This window comes from Protopterus annectens, chromosome 3.part0 (assembly GCF_019279795.1).
Source record: "Protopterus annectens isolate FY-2018-M chromosome 3.part0, PAN1.0, whole genome shotgun sequence".
Lineage (NCBI taxonomy): Eukaryota > Metazoa > Chordata > Ceratodontiformes > Protopteridae > Protopterus > Protopterus annectens.
This window is the reverse complement of record NC_056731.1, coordinates 1,965,214,521-1,965,231,731: the sequence shown is the minus strand read 5'-3', so window position 1 is coordinate 1,965,231,731 and position 17,211 is coordinate 1,965,214,521. Positions and strand designations below refer to the sequence as shown.

Here is a 17,211-nt window from a genome sequence, read left to right as displayed (position 1 = left end):
AGCAGAGCCATTAGTTCCCTGTGCCTCTGTCCAGCAGAGCCACTGCAGTGATCCCCGGGGTAAATTTTCTGTTTCCCATCTACTCGTCAAGGTTTTTCTTGAACAGTGTTAGCGAGGGGCTCTGCCTAATGTAGACTGGAATCCTGTTCCAAAGCATGGGGAGTCTCTGGGACAGGAATATATCCCTCCAGCATGTCCTATTTATCACTGTGGTGAGGTTTAGATCCCTAGAGCGTGCAGCTCTCAAGGATTTGGGGTTTTTTAGGTGGAGCATGTCCATCAATTCTGGGTTGGACATGGCCTTGTATGTCAGGCAGAGATCACCTCTGAGTAAGCGGTATGCAACTGAGTACAGCTGGAGTTTCTTCAGTTGGGCTGCATAGGGCATCTGTTTGAGGCCAGTAATCCTCTTGGTCAGGTACTTCTGTGGTCTTTCCATTTGTTGCAGGTGTCTTGAAAGGTACATCCCAAATGGGGCATTGTACTCTATGATGGGTCTGATGAGTGATGAGTAGAGGGGCACAATAACCTCTTTTGTTCTAGAAGTAAACCCTTTTATGATTAGGTGGGCCACATAGAAGGATTTTCTAACCACCTTGGTAATATGATTATCAAAGGAGAGATTACTATCTACTTGGGTCCCCAGATCCCTTATTACATTTTCTGTATTTAGGGGACTACCATGTATGTGGTAGTTCATGGGTTCTTTGTTTTTTCCAAAGGGGATGACTATGCACTTTTTGGCATTTAGCTTGAGGCCATGATTTTGACACCAGGTATCCGTGTCAGTGAGAACCTTCTGGAGGATGTCTGTATCAGCCGGAGAGTCAGTTATGGCCCCCAGTTTGCAGTCGTCTGCGAACCTGGTCAGCCATAGTCCTCCTGTGCTTGCGTGTGCCTCTGAGAAGTATCTACTGAACAGGAGGGGTCCCAGGACTGAGCCCTGGGGGATGTCACTTGTAACCGGTTTAGATTCGGACCTACAGCCTGCAACTCTAACCATTTGGGTTCTATCCATGAGCCAACTGGCAATCCATCTCGTGACGTAGGGGTTTATGTTCAGGCTGGTGAGCTTGTCTATAATACCAGAATGGGGAATGGTGTTGAAAGCCTTTGTGAGGTCTAGTTAGGCTGTGTGGACCTCCTTTCCCTCGTCTAAAGCCTTTGTAACTGTCTCAAAGAAAGTCTACCAGGTTTAGGAGGCATGATCTGCCCTTAACAAAGCCAAACTAGGTAGGGTCCAATGTCTGGAGGTTCCCAATGTCTCTGTTAATGAGTTCCATTATGATGCAGATCAGGCTACTCAAGCTTATAGGGAGATAATTCCTGGGGTCCGTTGTGGCTCTACCTTTGGGTTACCTTAAGTTCGTTTCTGGCCTTTTTTGTTTGTGTTACCTTACGTTAATTTCTGGTCTTTTTTGTTTGTCTGAGCTCCGTTTCATTCAACCAGCTTAATCTGCTTTCACCTTCAATTTTGCACCTCATGGCTTGAAGAAGTTGCTCTCTTAATCCCAGTTCTGACACCATGTCGCTCTCTCTGGCCAGGATAAAACAGTCAAACATTTATGGGTTCACTTCAAGCAGGTTTATTACACACAAACACATCAGGAACGAGGCTTTGTAACTCCAACTTAAATAAATTTTTAAACAGACTGACTACTATACACATATATGTTAACACTCTGGATGTTCTCTCAAAATGTACTGCTGCCTGCATGTGCTCAAATCTGGAAATGCTTCTTAAAGGTACATACACACACTCTGCTCTACAAGGAGGATGAGATTTCCACACCAAGAAATATCCTTGGGGATGATGGACAAAACCGGAGAGCCGTGAGTGACCCTTAATGAATTGGGAAGGGACAGGGAAAGACAAAGGGATAAGGGAACCTGGCATAGGGAAAGAGGAAGCAAACTATTAGATAGAACCTGGTTTGTCTTGGAAAGGAGGCTTCTGAGAAGTAGGTGTCTGAGTAGACTTAGCAAGGGGTACACAATTAGAACCATTTTTACCTTTAGGAGAAGGACACAGTTGTCTGCTAAAAAATATATATTTGTATGGATAATTCCTCTGAAATTTAGGGATAAGAGACACAAATATATGTTTCAATTCCTGCAAGGGCTTGCCTTTATCCTGGAGAGACTTATAAAGCTCAGTAGCAAAACCAAAAAGGTTCTTATTATCAAGAGGAGTATCAAACAATTTAGCCTTAATATCATCAGGTAAGGGCTGAAGATGAAGCTAAGAGTAACGTCTCAAAAAAGAATCAAATGCAGCAGCCCTAGAGGAAGCATAATCTGCATCATAACTATACTTAACAGAGTGGCGAACCACTTGAGAGGTAAAACCCAGTAAAGAAAGGGCCAAGACTTTCCCTTCTGAATCAGGGAGGTCAGAGTTTGCCTGAGAAAGAAGGGTGAAAACATAACCGATCATACGTGTCTGGTAATTAATAGCCCTACAATCCAGAGTGGCAGCAGTATATTTTTTTTTTGCCTAGATGTTCCATGGCTCTACTGTCCTTATCTGAAGGAAGTAGTTTAGTGGATTTCAAAAGTTTTGAAGGTTTGTCAGAAGATACTACATAAAGATCCGCAGAAGCACATTTGTACAAAAACCTACAATCATCATGTACCTTCTAAAACCTGTCAGGTTTCTTAGGTGCTGGATGTTGAGAATCAGAGGCAACACAGGCCACTGAAAAGGTAGCTAAGACGGCAGCCAAGACTGCAGGTACAGCAGAGGGTTTGGGAGACTCCACCTGGAGGAGTTTATAATATGTCTTGAATATCAAAAACCTGAGAAAAGTCCCATTTGCAATATTCTATCATGCGAGAAATAGTGTCCCCAAAGGAGAATGCTTCTAAGGGAGAGTCTAGACTAACAGAATCTTCCTCCTCAGATCCATAATCCAAGGAAGAAGGGATTTGAGAAGAATACACCAAAGACTCTTCCCCAAAATCCAAATCTTCTTCAAGGACTCCTGCTCTCTGGGCCTTTTAAGAGGAGATGATGATTAGACAGAAGCAGGCACAGAAACTCCTTAAAGAGGCTTCAAGGCCATTAAGGCATTTAACTACTCCTGGCTAAAATCCTGCCATTCAAATTGGGGATATTTAACAGCAGGGGAAATATGCTTTTCTTTTTGTTTTTTCTTTTGAGGGACGTCTATCTGAAAAAAAACTAAGAAATTCGGACCCTTATCAACACTCAACCAATGTAGTAAGATGCTTCTCCCAAACAAGGATTTGTGGTATGTATCCCCCTGAGACAACAACCAGATGATCTTCTGGGCTTTCACCAACTTTGAGGAAGACGTCTGAGGGAAGTGGGACAGCAGCCGAATCAGACTGGAGTTTTTGGGCTTTTTTCCTTGGCAGGTGGCTGACCTTCAGGATGGGAAGACTTTGCCAAAGCACCTTCTGCCAGCAATTTAAGATATTGGTTCTCTAGGTAATTCAACAAGCAGGACAGACAACTATGTTGGGTCTTAAGGACAAACTCCTGGCAGACAGAACACTGCTTATGGTCATAAAAAGCACTCAAACAGAAGAGACATTATTCGTGATGGTCTTTTCGGGGAATCTGCCTCCTACACTGACATTTTCCCTTTCTGGATGACAAGTAAACACACACAAACAAAAAAAGAAATAGATAAGAAGAAACCCCAGTGGGGCACTTATCTGAAACACGGCTTGGTAACCATCACAGAAGAAGGAGAGTTCAGACCAATGATCAATGGTGGTATTTGGACTGATGGCAAAGAATTCTGAGGTATCCCCTTCGCCTTGTGCAAGGAGCATACATGTGATGTATGATGTCTATAAATTCATACGGCTTTGGTATACTGTTCTGGATGTTGGGTTATCCTTGGCAGGAGATCCCTTATGTAAAGAATACTGCAACAGTGATATGGAAGGACATAAGTTACTGACTTGCAGGAACATTAGACTTCTCTGGTCCCTGTCCGGACACAAGAACAATGGGGCTGGTGCATTTGACAGTGACTAGTGATGGCATCAAACTCATCACAAGCTCTAGCTCCTTCCTATCCATAATCCCTCCCTGTTGGTGAAGCCTCCAGACTGAGTAAGCCTCCATTACAGAACTACTCTCTACAAGGAAAATCTGAAAACATTTTATACCATCCAAAACATCACAACAAACCTCTCAGCAAAGGAAAATTTGCAGGGAGATGTTGGGCAAGTTGTTCCAGAGTTTGGACAGAGAACACAGAAATAAAGAACTTATGTCTTACCATAATGTTCCATCTGTATTGTTGATCTTCGTTCATTCATTATTGATGGGTTATCGGTTCCATACTTGGAACTGAGCCGGCCAAATATCAAGCTTGCGTCAACCAAAAACTCTCGAGCCAAGGTCCTACCCAGAATGCTCTGCTCCGTTACTTCATATCGAGTTTGCAAGTTGATAGATAAAAGTAGAGGCTACCTCTGGTCATAACAGGCCTACAATAAAGGAGTATATGAGATCAAGCAGGAACCTCCGGAGGGGGACAGAGAGTGAGAAGTAATGAATAAATGAAGATCAACAACACAGATGGAATATTATGGTAAGATATAACTAATTTATCTGATGTTGTTAATCTTCTTTCATTCCTTACTGATGGGACAGGGTCCCCAGCTACCTGCATCCCTGGGTGGCCCTCATGGAAGGACATTCCTGAGCACCATGGAGCCAAAAGAAGCTCTACCTCTGGAGGCCAAGTCCAATTTATAATGAAGAATAAAGGTATGAGGTTTGTCCCAAGTCACAGCTGAGCAAATATCATTGAGGAAAGCCTTAGCATGGAAAGCTGCTGAAGTTGCCATAGACCTTGTAGAATGTGCTTTCACTCTGTGAGGCAAGGTGACATTGTTTTTGTTGTCGATAAAGGTAATACAATTTCTCAACCATGAAGCCAATGTAACTTTTGAGACAGGATGACCTCGTCTAGGTCCAGAAAAAGCCAGGGACAGTTGGTCTGATTTACGGGTAGATTTTGTTCTGTCCAGATAAAATCGTACTTGCCTATAAACGTCCAAGGAGTGCAGGCAATACTCTCCCTTGTTAGAGTGGTTAGGAAAGAACACTGGAAGGTCAGTAGATTGGTTGATAGACTGCTCTGATACTTTTGGTAAAAAGGAAGAATTAGTTCTCCATGATACCCTGTCCTTATGGAAGATAAGATAGGGAGGTTTGATGCATAAGGCTTAAAGTTCTGACAAGCGTCTGGCCGATGTAATTGCAATCAGAAACAAAGTTTTCCAAGAGAGATATTTTACATCACATGAAGACGCAGGTTCAAAGGGGGGAGCTGTTAGAGCTTGCAGAACCAAAGCCAAATCCCAAGGTAAAGAGAGGTTTTAAGTGGATAACCCCCTTCAAGAAAGTTTTACAGAGTCTATGTGACATAAGCGAAGAATCCTGAAAAACAATGTGGAAGTTTGAAATGGCAGTTAAATGCACACGGATAGTAGAGGCAGACACCCCAGAGCAGAAAAGATCTGATAAGTAATCCAAAACCACTGAAACTGAGGCTGACAAGGGGTGTAATTGCCTATTTGCTGCCCATAGAGAAAACCTTTTCCATTTACTGAGATAGATTAGTCTGGTGGACAATTTATGAGATGCGATAAGAATACTATGCACAGGGGATGAGAAGTTTTTCTGCCTGGCAATCATTGGAAGTGGAGAAACCAAGCTGTCAGTTTCAGGGTTGTTAGATTGGGGTGAGTCAGACCCTGCAGATGGGAGATCAACACTGGGGCTGGATTGAGGATCGACGGTTGATCTAGCAGGTGAGGCCAGAGGAAGGGGAACCAGACTTGTCGAGGCCAATATGGAGCAATGAGGATCACACTGCTTTTCAACTGTCATGCTTTCTTCAGAAACTGGGAGATGAGGGAAAGAGGAGAAGCATAAATTAGACCCGAGGGCCAAGCGTGGACTAGAGCTTCTCTCAGTGACTGTTCCCGAAGGGGCTAAAGGGGCGCGACCATTGTTGGGGATTTCAAAATGTCCACGGGAGTAAATCTTGCTTGCATCTCTGAGTTACACTTATCTGAAAAGACAAAGGATGTTGTAGAGGGTACCACTGAGTGAGAAGTAACCACTGAAGGAGCCTCATGTGGAATCTGGCTAGAGGAACAATGGTGAGCAAAGCTGCCATTGACCCCAAAAGTTGGAGTATAGATCGAGCGGGGGATTTGTGGTGACAGTGCAGAGGTTGAACCTGTTGCCTTATTCTTTGAAGCCTGTGGTCCGGAAGAGATGCTGTGCAATTTCACATGTTCAACAGTACCCCTATAAATTCCAAAGGCTGAGCTGGGGTCGTGTTGGATTTCTCCCAGTTTACAGTGATTCCCAGGCTTTGTGCTGTGAGGAGAGTGTAGTGCAGGGATTCTTCCAGTAGATGCTTGGTGGGGGCAGTGAGGAGACAGTCGTCTAAATATGGAAACGCCTAAAATCCCTGAAGTCACAAGTGAGTGATAACCACTGCCATGCATTTGGTGAACACTCTGGGGGCTGTAGAGACACCAAAGGGCAGAGCTCAAAATTGTTAGTGACTGGCTCCTATGCTGAAGCGGAGGTATCTTCTTGAGCGTTTGTTCATTTTTATGTGGTAATACGCATCTTGAAGATCTACAGAGCACATCCAATTATCTTCTTCCAGAAGAGGAAGGATAGACTGAACTATGACCATCCGGAATTTCTCTGTTTTTGCAAATTTGTTCAATGTGCTAAGATCCAGAATAGGTCTCCAGTCCCCTGTCTTTTTTGGCACTAAAACGAACCTTGAGTAAAAACCAGATCCTATCTGGTCTGTGAGGGACCATCTGGATGACTCTCTTTTTGTAGCAGCTTTTGGATTTCATGTGCTGCTGCTTGCCTTTGACTGGGTGGAACATTGGGTAATACTCTGGATGATATTGGACAAAGATGGAAGGGGATGCGATAGCCTCTGGATATTATCTGTTGAACCCAAGAGTCAGTGGTTATATTTTGCCAGGCAGCGGGGTACAAGGAAAAACGATCCCCGACCACTTCCAGAGATGAGCAGTCGGGTGCAGATAGGGTTGGCCTGAGAAAGAATCACTGCAACCCCGGTTTCTCGGACCTCCTCTGCCCCAAAAAGGCCGTATTCCATTGGAGTTTCCCCCCTCTGCCTCTAGGGGTGAATTCGGCACATGTGTCCCAGAAAGAGCCCTGTGATTTTCTATGCTACATCTTCCCGCTCCTCTGATTTCTGAAGTAGAATCGTTGAGGAGTGGCGTGTCTGACACCAATGGCAGACAGGGTCTTGCCATCTTGTTCAAACCTTGCCAGCGTATCTTTCACTTTAGAACCAAACAAAGAAGCAGCCTCGATGGGGGCGTTCATGAAGGAAGCCATAAAGGAGTCTGCGAAGTTGCAAAGGAGCATCCAAACATGTCATCTGGTGACTATACCCGCGCCTGCCACTCTAGCTGCTCCTTCCATTGTGTGAGAAATAAGATGCATGGAAGAGTTGGAAATGGATTCTAGGGTGGTTATCTGAGAAGCCACGTTGTCACAGACTTCGTCAGAAACAACTCCTGCCAAGGTTTCAGAGAGTTGGTTGATAAGATCCCTCTGAAGCCTGGTAAAGTGTGCCAAATAGTTTAAAGACCTTACGGCGAAGACTGATGAAGCAAACACATGCTTCCTTAGTCCGTCTATTACCCAGGACTCCTTGTTGGGTGAATAGACAGTTTGGCTCTCTTCTGCCAAATCCTTCTTAGTTTCAGCTGCCACCACCATGGTATCTACTGGAAGACCTTGTGACCAATGGTGATGCTCAGCTGTGGGGCGATAAGATTTTATCAGGCCTCTGTGGTATCAATTCCAGGGTATCAGGAGCCTTCCACGTGCGCTGGACGATGAGCTGGATGAGCTCATCATCTGGTGGGCTAACCCAGGAGGTGCAGGGCCGGGCACAAAAGGCCAGCAGGAATATGGATTCCTCAGAGGAAGGATTAGAGGACTTCCAGTCACCCCACTGCCTAAAGGTCTCGAGGATGTCACCAAATGACACCTCATCAGAGAGTGACTGTGGGGACCCTTCCTCATCATCAAAGTCCATATCTTCAGTCACCGACTTCTCAGTGGAGTCCATGTGCTTCTGCTTGCACAACGCTTTGTGGGGTGCTTCCTCAGTGTGAGGTTCTGGAGAAGACTGCAAAGAGGGAGCCTCATGAGGAGGAGAAACCAGAGGCCCTTGTGCCCAGTGTCCGGCAGTTGTGGCTTGTGAGAGTTGAGGCAGAGACGAGGGAGAGGACTCCGACATGTGGGGTTTGCCAGCAGAGGCAAGCGCCCTCTCCATGATCTGGAAGGCCGATCCACCCAAGGAGGAATGGGAGCCAGGAACCTAGCACGACAACCACGGAACCGGGGTCACACCCCGCCCCAACGAGCCGACTCTCAGACCAGGAGTGTCAAGAGGGCTGTGAAGCATGAGAGAGGGATGATTCCTGGAGGGTGCCACAGAAAAAAATCAGTGTGGAGCCAAGAATGCCCTCCCCCATGGCACAGCCACTTGCCTGAGAAGAGCCCGATGCCCAGTGCACCGAGGGCCACAAGGACTACTCCGGTTCCAAAGTGAGATCCACTAATGGAGTCAGAGGAAGGGAAGCTGTTGTCGGAGTAATGGGCTTCAATACTTGGGTAGAAGTCGAAGGAGGAGTGTACGTTGGAGTTTGAGGAGATATGAGTTCACCTGAAGAAGGGAACGTGGATTCTGACGGTTGAGAGAGACATCAGGACACAAGCAACTGGTCAACAAGCCACAACACATCATGCTCAGAGAGGCTCCTGGTCGACCTCATAGAAAGACCTGAGGGCGATTCTGGCCTTTCTAGAAAAGGATTGTATTGGCTACCAACGAATGGATCCAAGGAAGGAGAGTACTTAGCCCTTGCTAATTCGAGAGATGCAAAGCCCGGAACCGAGGACATCTGCACCAAAGAGAATGGTGAAGAAGCAGTGTGAGCCGATAATGTCAGCGTCATAGAAGTCGAAGGTGCCTGCACCATAAAAGCAAATGTCTGCACCGATGGGTATGGTGCTGTTGAGGAAAGTGTCTGCACCGGTAACAATGATGGTGCCGAAAAGGAATGCACCGACGAACATGGTGCCAAAAGTGTCTGCACCATGGAGGGCAGTAACGTCATACTTGGAGCCGAAGGGGACTGTACCAACGGTGCCAAAGGGGACTGTACCTGCATGGACAGTGTTGGTAAGGGCTGCGACGGAACTTTCAGAGCCATAATTGCTGCACCAGGAACTCTGGTGCCGGTGTGGATAAGGAGGACATGACTGGAGCAAGAATCAGTTGGGGCGGTGCCAAGCTTGGAGCAGACAGGGTTACAGGTGGCAGCGCTGAAGTAGTAGTCAATTTTACCTTCTTATGAGTCAACTCCCTACAATGTCCAGTGGGAGATGAAGTAAGCAACCTCGATGAGGAAGAGGAAGAATGCCTATTGCGGGATTTAGCAGGAGGGGGTGAGCCCTCCGACCCAGAAATAGCCTCACAGTAAGGAAATTTGGGAAGACCTTCCAAGATTAAATTATTCTTTCTCTCGTTAAGAGTCTTGGTTGAAATATGTGTACAAATCCCACACGGGGGATCCACAGTAAGGTGGGAGACATTCAAACAACAGACACATAAGTCATGGCCATTGGAAAGAGGTAACTTACAGCCGCAATCCTTACACTGCTTAAAACCAACACTACTTTTCTTATCTGACATAATGATGTGGAGAAGAAGAACAGTACTAAAAGGAAGAGGAAAGGCTACCCAAAAGGGTAAAAAGAGAGAAGGAAGAAGGATTACCAACGATGGTACTGAAGAATTACTTCAAAGGTAAGAAAAAGGTAATAAAGAGAAATCGACTAAAGGGAGAGAGTCTTACGTATACGATAGGGTAGGGGAATATTAGCAGAAACTGTTTGAAAAACTTTAAAGTAGAAACGATCTGTAAAACTTTCAAAAAATTAGACACTTAGCTGAAGAGAGTGGCTTGACACGACTGTACAGCAACGTGGCAAACAAGATCTGAGGTAACAGGGAGCAGAGCATTCTGGGTAGGACCTTGGCTCGAGAGTTTTTGGCTGATGCAAGCTTGATACCTGTCCGGCTTGGTTCCGAGGACGGAACCGATAACCCATCAGTAAGGAATGAACGAAGATGAACAACGTCAGATCTGATGTTCTAGTAAGTACAAAACTAACATTTCTCAAGTCCTGTCCAGACACTGGAACAGCAGGACAGATTCATCAGCTAATGTGTGTGGCATATCCCACTAAGTCTTTCAAAATGGTTATTCCAAAGGAGGCCCTTGCCTTGCAGAGTCAAGGCTACAATGCTTAGCAAAGTTATGCAAAAAACACAAAGTGTCCGCTGCTATAATACACTGGAGCAGTTAATTTCTTAAAAAACCTTGGATGTGGCTTGAGCCCTGAAAGAATGAGCCATTGGTGGAACAGGTTACTCCTTGCCATCCTTGTCACAGTAAAAATGAGATGCAGTCCATAATCACTTTGGTAATGTAATCTTGGAAATTTTCAGATCTAGCTTAACTGGAGAAAAACTAACAAAAAGCTATTCACCCTTCCTAAATATTTTAGTATGATCCAAATATAATTGTAATTGTCTATGAACATCCAAGCAATGCAGAAGGTACTCCTTTTATTAGAGTACTTAGGAAAAATACAGGAAAAATAATACAATGATTCATATTTGCTTGTGATGGAACTTTAGGTAAAAGAGATGGCTTGGCTCTCAGGGAAAACAATGTGAGGACAAGGTGTGCAGCTCTGAAAACCATCTTACTGAAGTTATGACCATCAGAAAAGCTGTCTTCCAAGAAAGAAATTTAATATCTGCCACATAAGCTCATTCAAATGGAGGTCTTATCAAGACTCTAATAAATAATTTATATCCCAAGCAGGTGCTGGTATAGTTAAGCGCGGTCTCTAATGGAAAATACCATTAAGAAATGCTTTGCAAGATCAGCGTGCAGCCAATGAATGATCTGAGGAACTGTCATGAAAGGACGAGACAGGTGCCAAGTGAACTTTGAAAAGAAGCTAGCTACTTTGTTGTATAACTAAGCCAGGAAGATAAAAAACTCCTGTAATGCTGCAAAAACTTGGGAGATGTTTCTGACCTGAGCCTACACAGAAAATATTCTATTTGCCATTTTAAATCTTTTTACAGGAATTCTTTTGAGAGGCCTTAATAAGGTCCACCACCATTGGGGGGGGGGGGGGGGGGCAGAGTGAAGGTTCTTGGCCATAATGGAAAATGGAGAAATTAAGTAGTAAGATTAAGGGACTGAATGTCCAGATGAGGCATCCTGGATGAGTGAGGTAGTACAGTAGGGTTCTATGGTAAAGACAGGGGTCTCGTCCTTAAATGAGGCTACAACAAGGGGAACAAAGTCTGATGAGGTCAGAACAGTACTATAAGACTGAGTTTGGCCTTGCTCTGTTTGGCTTTCTGCAGGAGTCTCGGAATCCGCAGAAGAAGGAGGAATGCATAGAAGAGACCAGAGAGCCAACCATGGAAGAATGCATCTCTTCGTTGCTGTCCTTCTGAAGGAGGGACGCTGAAGAAGCCTCCACCATTATCTTTTCCTTCTTCCTATTCTTTTTCTTCTCTGAAGGTGTGTGCACCAATGACAACATCAGCGCCAAATCAGAGAAGATAATCCCCTTGACTACTATCTTATAAGTCGATCAACCACAGTCCTAGCACTGAATCTATTACAACTGGCACAGTCATTGTTAAGATGCTATGCTCTGAAACAGATTAAGCAAAGATCACGAAGCTCTGAAACACTAACAAAGATCATGGAGACTCTGAGGTGCAACTTAAGCCCACAGAGGTAACATTTTCTAAAGCCTCCTTAGTCTTTTTCCATATCCAAACCAACTCAACTAAGAGTAGGTACCTGCATAAGAGAAGGGCAACACATAATAGGCCCTAGGCCTGAAGACGTGACAAGGTAGGAAGGGGGAACACTGCAATATAGAAGGGACAGAATAAAATATCAGCATTTCAAGACAACAGAATAACTGAAGATGCTGGCTAACAATCTAAAATAAAACAGTCCAGCTGCATTTACCTGTACAGTAAACAACTGCCAAAACACATAGAATTTGCTCCCTAATCATTCAAGCTTATAGGAGATGTTGTCTTTATGGTGGCAATGAGATCTAGAGAACTAACCAACAGGGAGGAATTATGGGTAGGAAGGAGACTGAGAAGAGTTCATTACAGTTGCTAGAGGGTGCCAAAGGCACCAGTCTTGCTGTTGCAGTTGCCAGACAGGATTTGAGAAATCCATCATGTTTTGATTTGCTGTTATATTGATCACCCTGAAACATATGCTGTTGGCTGACAGGCAAAGCCGGGGGGGGTTTAAAAAGAAAAAAAATAGCTCATGACATAAGTCAGGCATATGAACCTATGCTTCCATTGCAACATCTAGCTCAGCCTTATTCAGATGACTGCTCACCATAAGCTGAGAAGTATTTTTTTCAAAGTATTATGGCAGTGACTGCAACACTGTCTGGGATTGTCTGCCACAAGTGCATGTTCTCCAAATGGCAGATTAGTATCTCCACCTTCCTACGGCTGAGTCATTAAGATGGATTCAGTTTATCTGAAGCAGATTTCTGAAACATCTACTAATGAGGGTAGATCACATTTAGTGTTAGCTTTAGAACCTTCCAAACCTTCTGAAATCTGTACAATGGAAGAAGTGAAGCCTCCTGAGGCCAGTGCTCTATCTCTTGTAGGGGAGGGGGTCGAAGTAGAAGATGAAGACCCAGACTGTATTCCACCGGAAGACTATGAACTGTTTGAGGATGACTACCAAGCCAAGAAGGGGAAAAGTAAACAAGATGATCTTTTTCGAGCAACCCTTCAATTTCTGACTTGGAAATGAAAAATGAAATGAGAAACAACTCTTAGCTATGCATTTAAATCTGGAAAGGCATATCTCCAGGTTTGAGGACACTGAATGGTAGGGCATGTGATAAAAGGGGAGGGTCAGATGTCGGTGACAGATGATGAACCAATATCAGTATTGGCAGTGATGGCTGAACCTTTAACAAGTTAAGGGAGTGGCAAAGCTTGCACTGATGTCTGCTAAACCTGCACTAGTACAGCCAGTGAGCGACTTGCACTGGTGATACATACAAAAATGTAAGTGCTCCAGACGATTCAAAGCATTAAGACCTTTTGGAGGCATACACTGCAGAAAAAAGTTGTGGATGGCTGCAAGGGTATACCTGGGAAATTTAAGCAACCTGTGCTGGGGGTGCAGGGAGAGATGAGGAAAAAAATAAGCACTCATATCATGCTTTGTCCTAAAAGGACTGAGATGGAGGATCACTTATTTGAGTGAGGACTAATATGGTCCAGATGGATAATGGAGGACTGACTATGAGTCTTCAAAAATATCTATCGCATACCCAAGCTGCCTCACAACTAAAGTCTTTAAGTGACACCTCAAGCATGAATGCACTTGAGATTGTTCAGTTATAAGCAATAGTACATGAAATGAAAAATACAGCAAATTATTTTCTGCAGGACTAAAAGCTCCATTACATGTCCATACCTCCCTACTTTATTACTCTCTGAAGACATTGCATTTCAAAGAAAGAGCAATCAGTGACAGGTTTTCAAAAGTGTGCTTCATAGCAGAAGAGGAACTGCCATGTTGAACAATTATGTTCAAGCAACTGTGATACAAAATACCTATCGAGGTACTGAGCAGAACAATTGCTAAAAGTAGTCGTAACAGTGTAGGGGAAATCAACAAATGTCTTGAAGAAAATTTTTATTTTTCTGACGTCTTCAAACTGTACTCACATTTCTACTACAAAGACAGAGGAAGTCTAATTAAGCCTCAGTCAACAGACAAACATATGGACCTGTGACAGAAAATGCTGCCCCAAGAGCGACATGTTTAAAACATGTCAGTCAATGTTATGCCAAGTTGTCTGTAATACAATGTCTGACTGAATCACACTAGCTTAATAAACTAACAGAATTCTGCCAGCAAACTCAAAGAAGGAATAAAACTAAAACGGTTTCTGAAAATGGACCAGTATAAACTCACAAAAAACAGAACAAAGTTTTTTTTCACTATTTACCTCTACAACTGTAAATCACAACGAAACCAAAATACGCTGAAACATATATGAGACACTGAATATTGCAGACTAATAAGTAATAGGCTTCCAAAATGATATTGATATGAGAAAAAGGCCTGAAGGGTGCAGACTTCTTTTGGGCATTCAGCTCAATAAAATGAGAGTATTGCTGTATTCATTTATTCATTAACCATAGATAGTTTATGGTGGGTTACTTTACATGGGTATAGCACCCTTACAGCACAGACCCAAGGAGAAAAGTTCCATAGCAAGCTGAATGTGATGTACAGTGTGTGTGTGTATATATATATATATATATATATATATATATATGTGTGTGTGTGTGTGTGTGTGTGTATATATATATATATATATATATATATATGTATATATACACACACACACACACACAAATCATTTAATACGCATACCTGCTTTGTAATTCATGTTTTTCAACACTTCATACTTGTAATTACAGGCAAATTATTTAAGGAATGCAACTGCAGGAGACATACTACTTTGAGGGAGATACAAGCAACAGAATAAGAAAGAGCTAAATAAATAAAATTGGTCTGGTCCACGCCTTTTTCATGTATGGCAACAGAATGAGAAAGGCCTAAAAGAATCCAGTAAATAAAATGTCAACCACAGAAGCAATAAAAGATGAAAAAAGCAGTCTGGTCCACACCTTTTTCATTTGCAGCAACAAAATCAGAAAGGCCTAAAAGGCTGGTAAATAAAATGTCAACTCCCTGAAGCGAACAAAGACAAAAAGTGGCATGGTCCACACCTTTTTCCTGTATGTCCCAACACTTAGCACAGCAACATTTCTTAAAGAATCCATATCTACAAAATGAATCAGGAAACTGGGCCATGCAGGTGTCTTAGCAGGAGGTTGCATTACAATCTTCTAAGAAGAGAGAGAGAGAAATGACAGACAAACATAACGCTATAAAGTTGTAATTCAAGATAACGCACTAAAGCTGCAGAATGTCCAGGTCAATGCTATTTTTTTAACTGCGAGAGTATTATGACTATTTTAAATATGTGTGAACAGGAATGTCCCTTTCCTGCATTTGTCATGTATACCACTGCAAAGGAAGACACCAAGTAATTAGAAAGAAAATCTAACATCATCGCAGAGTCCCACTTGTTTAGAGAGACTGGCACTTTCAGCCATCTCCATAAATGAAACAAGGCAATGTTAAAAGTACAGTTAAATAGTACAGTCAACTGAAAGGTCAGTAATAAGTACAACACAGGTGACATGTTCTGAAATCCACAACTAAGGCTCTGATGGGCTCCCTGTCAGAATAGCAAGACTGATACTTTGAAAGACAAACTACATTTACACAAAAATAAAGCAATTTCTAAAACCTGTGATTATAAAATGTATATTTTTTCCAGGGTGGTCCCCCTTTTATTGCAGGAAAATCCTCCCTGCACATCCACACCCTTGCTCCTTATATATACTAACTCATAGATCGCAATACCTCACAGCAGGGTGAATACACTGTGATTGTTCAGATTAAGACACACCGTTTTTCTTTGAGCAGCTGTGGGTGTGGATTGGTATGTCTTTGTGGAATGTTAGGCACACTTTCTTGACCTGAACACCTGTTTTCGTGAGTGGTAGGCACATTTCTTAATCTAAAATGCTTACTGAGCTATGATTTCCACCTTAAAAATAATAACAGATTACCACCTTAAAAATAATAGCAATGTCATGACATCATACAGGAAATGATCTTCTGACTTCTCTGCAAATACTGCAGAAATATGAGAAACATCTCAATCACCTTAATGAAATTTAAAACAATATTACTAATCAACTAAAATTCTACAAGTGTGGACCTTATTTTTGCAATGAAATTAAAGCAAATCCTCTGCAATGGAGAAGTGTCCCACTTTACAACACCTAAAAAAGTGGGAGCCCTATCTCAAGTGGACCGATTTTGAACTTTTATTATTATGTATACAATATGTCATTTAAGACAGGGGAAAGAATAAATATGGATTTCTAAACAGATTCTTCAGTGTTTTGATTCAGCTCCTCCATCAAGAACAAGATAAAACAATATTAGATTTTCTTACTCTCACACTTTGCATCAAATCTCGACAAGCAAAAGGAATAAAACAAAAATCAGTACTTACTTTCAATACAGCAAGATATACATTTTTTCTTGTCTTATTGTAAATTGTGTTCAACAATTCATAAACATGCCAACACATTATAAAAAAGTATTAATAAATAACACGATCTATTTACCCATATTTCTTTACATCCTGCATGCAAAGTAGTGGCTCTAACATTGATAACAATCACACTGCTATGACAGCAAGAGAAAAGAATTATTCTCCAAACCCACTGTATTCTTAACTATGGGAATTAACAGATGAGCATGTTTAAGAATCTAGGAAAAGACACACCATGTTGTTGCCAAAAAAAACCTTATAGCAATTACTAGGCAGTCAACTACATTCTGAAAATGCTAGCTGCTTACAAAGAATACATGTGATATCAGTTAGCAAAAGTGCAGACGGAAATGGAGATTTTCATAACTGGATATTTAAGTCCATTACACATTATCTTCAACTTTAGTTACCATACTGAAAGTGGAGCTCTTTATGTGGGCATGATTACATTTAGAATTATACTAAAGGTGCAGTTTGCTACTGCACTTCTCAGCGTGTCTTAATATGAACAATTGCTGAATAATTAGAATTATTTCATCCTTGGACTAAGCATATATTCCAACCCATTCACACTTACAGTTCTGTTATTCTGAAAATTACAGCCATAGTCTTCAAAGTCTAGACAGGCATTACTATACAGATATGGTATGAAATTATATTTCAATTTATTTTGCATTACAGATAAAAGCAGGAACCAAAATCTTCTCTGCAAATTTGAAAATGATTCTAAAAAGGTAGTTCCCTATTAATATCTGACATATTTGTATCACTGTTAAAAAACTATCATGATATTTTTGCTGATTTTTTACAGAAAAAAAACATACCTG

At 42.4% G+C, this 17,211-nt stretch overlaps 1 protein-coding gene across 1 annotated transcript in view; it reads right to left on the bottom strand.

Moving 5' to 3' along the window:
* Positions 1 to 17,211, bottom strand: part of SEC22C (SEC22 homolog C, vesicle trafficking protein) — a 717,172-nt gene that overhangs the window by 212,894 nt on the left and 487,067 nt on the right. The window contains exon 6 of the mRNA XM_044066059.1: positions 17,209 to 17,211. This exon is cut by the window's right edge and continues 116 nt beyond it. Within this exon, the coding sequence (XP_043921994.1) occupies positions 17,209 to 17,211 (3 nt within the window). The remainder of the gene's footprint in view (positions 1 to 17,208) is intronic.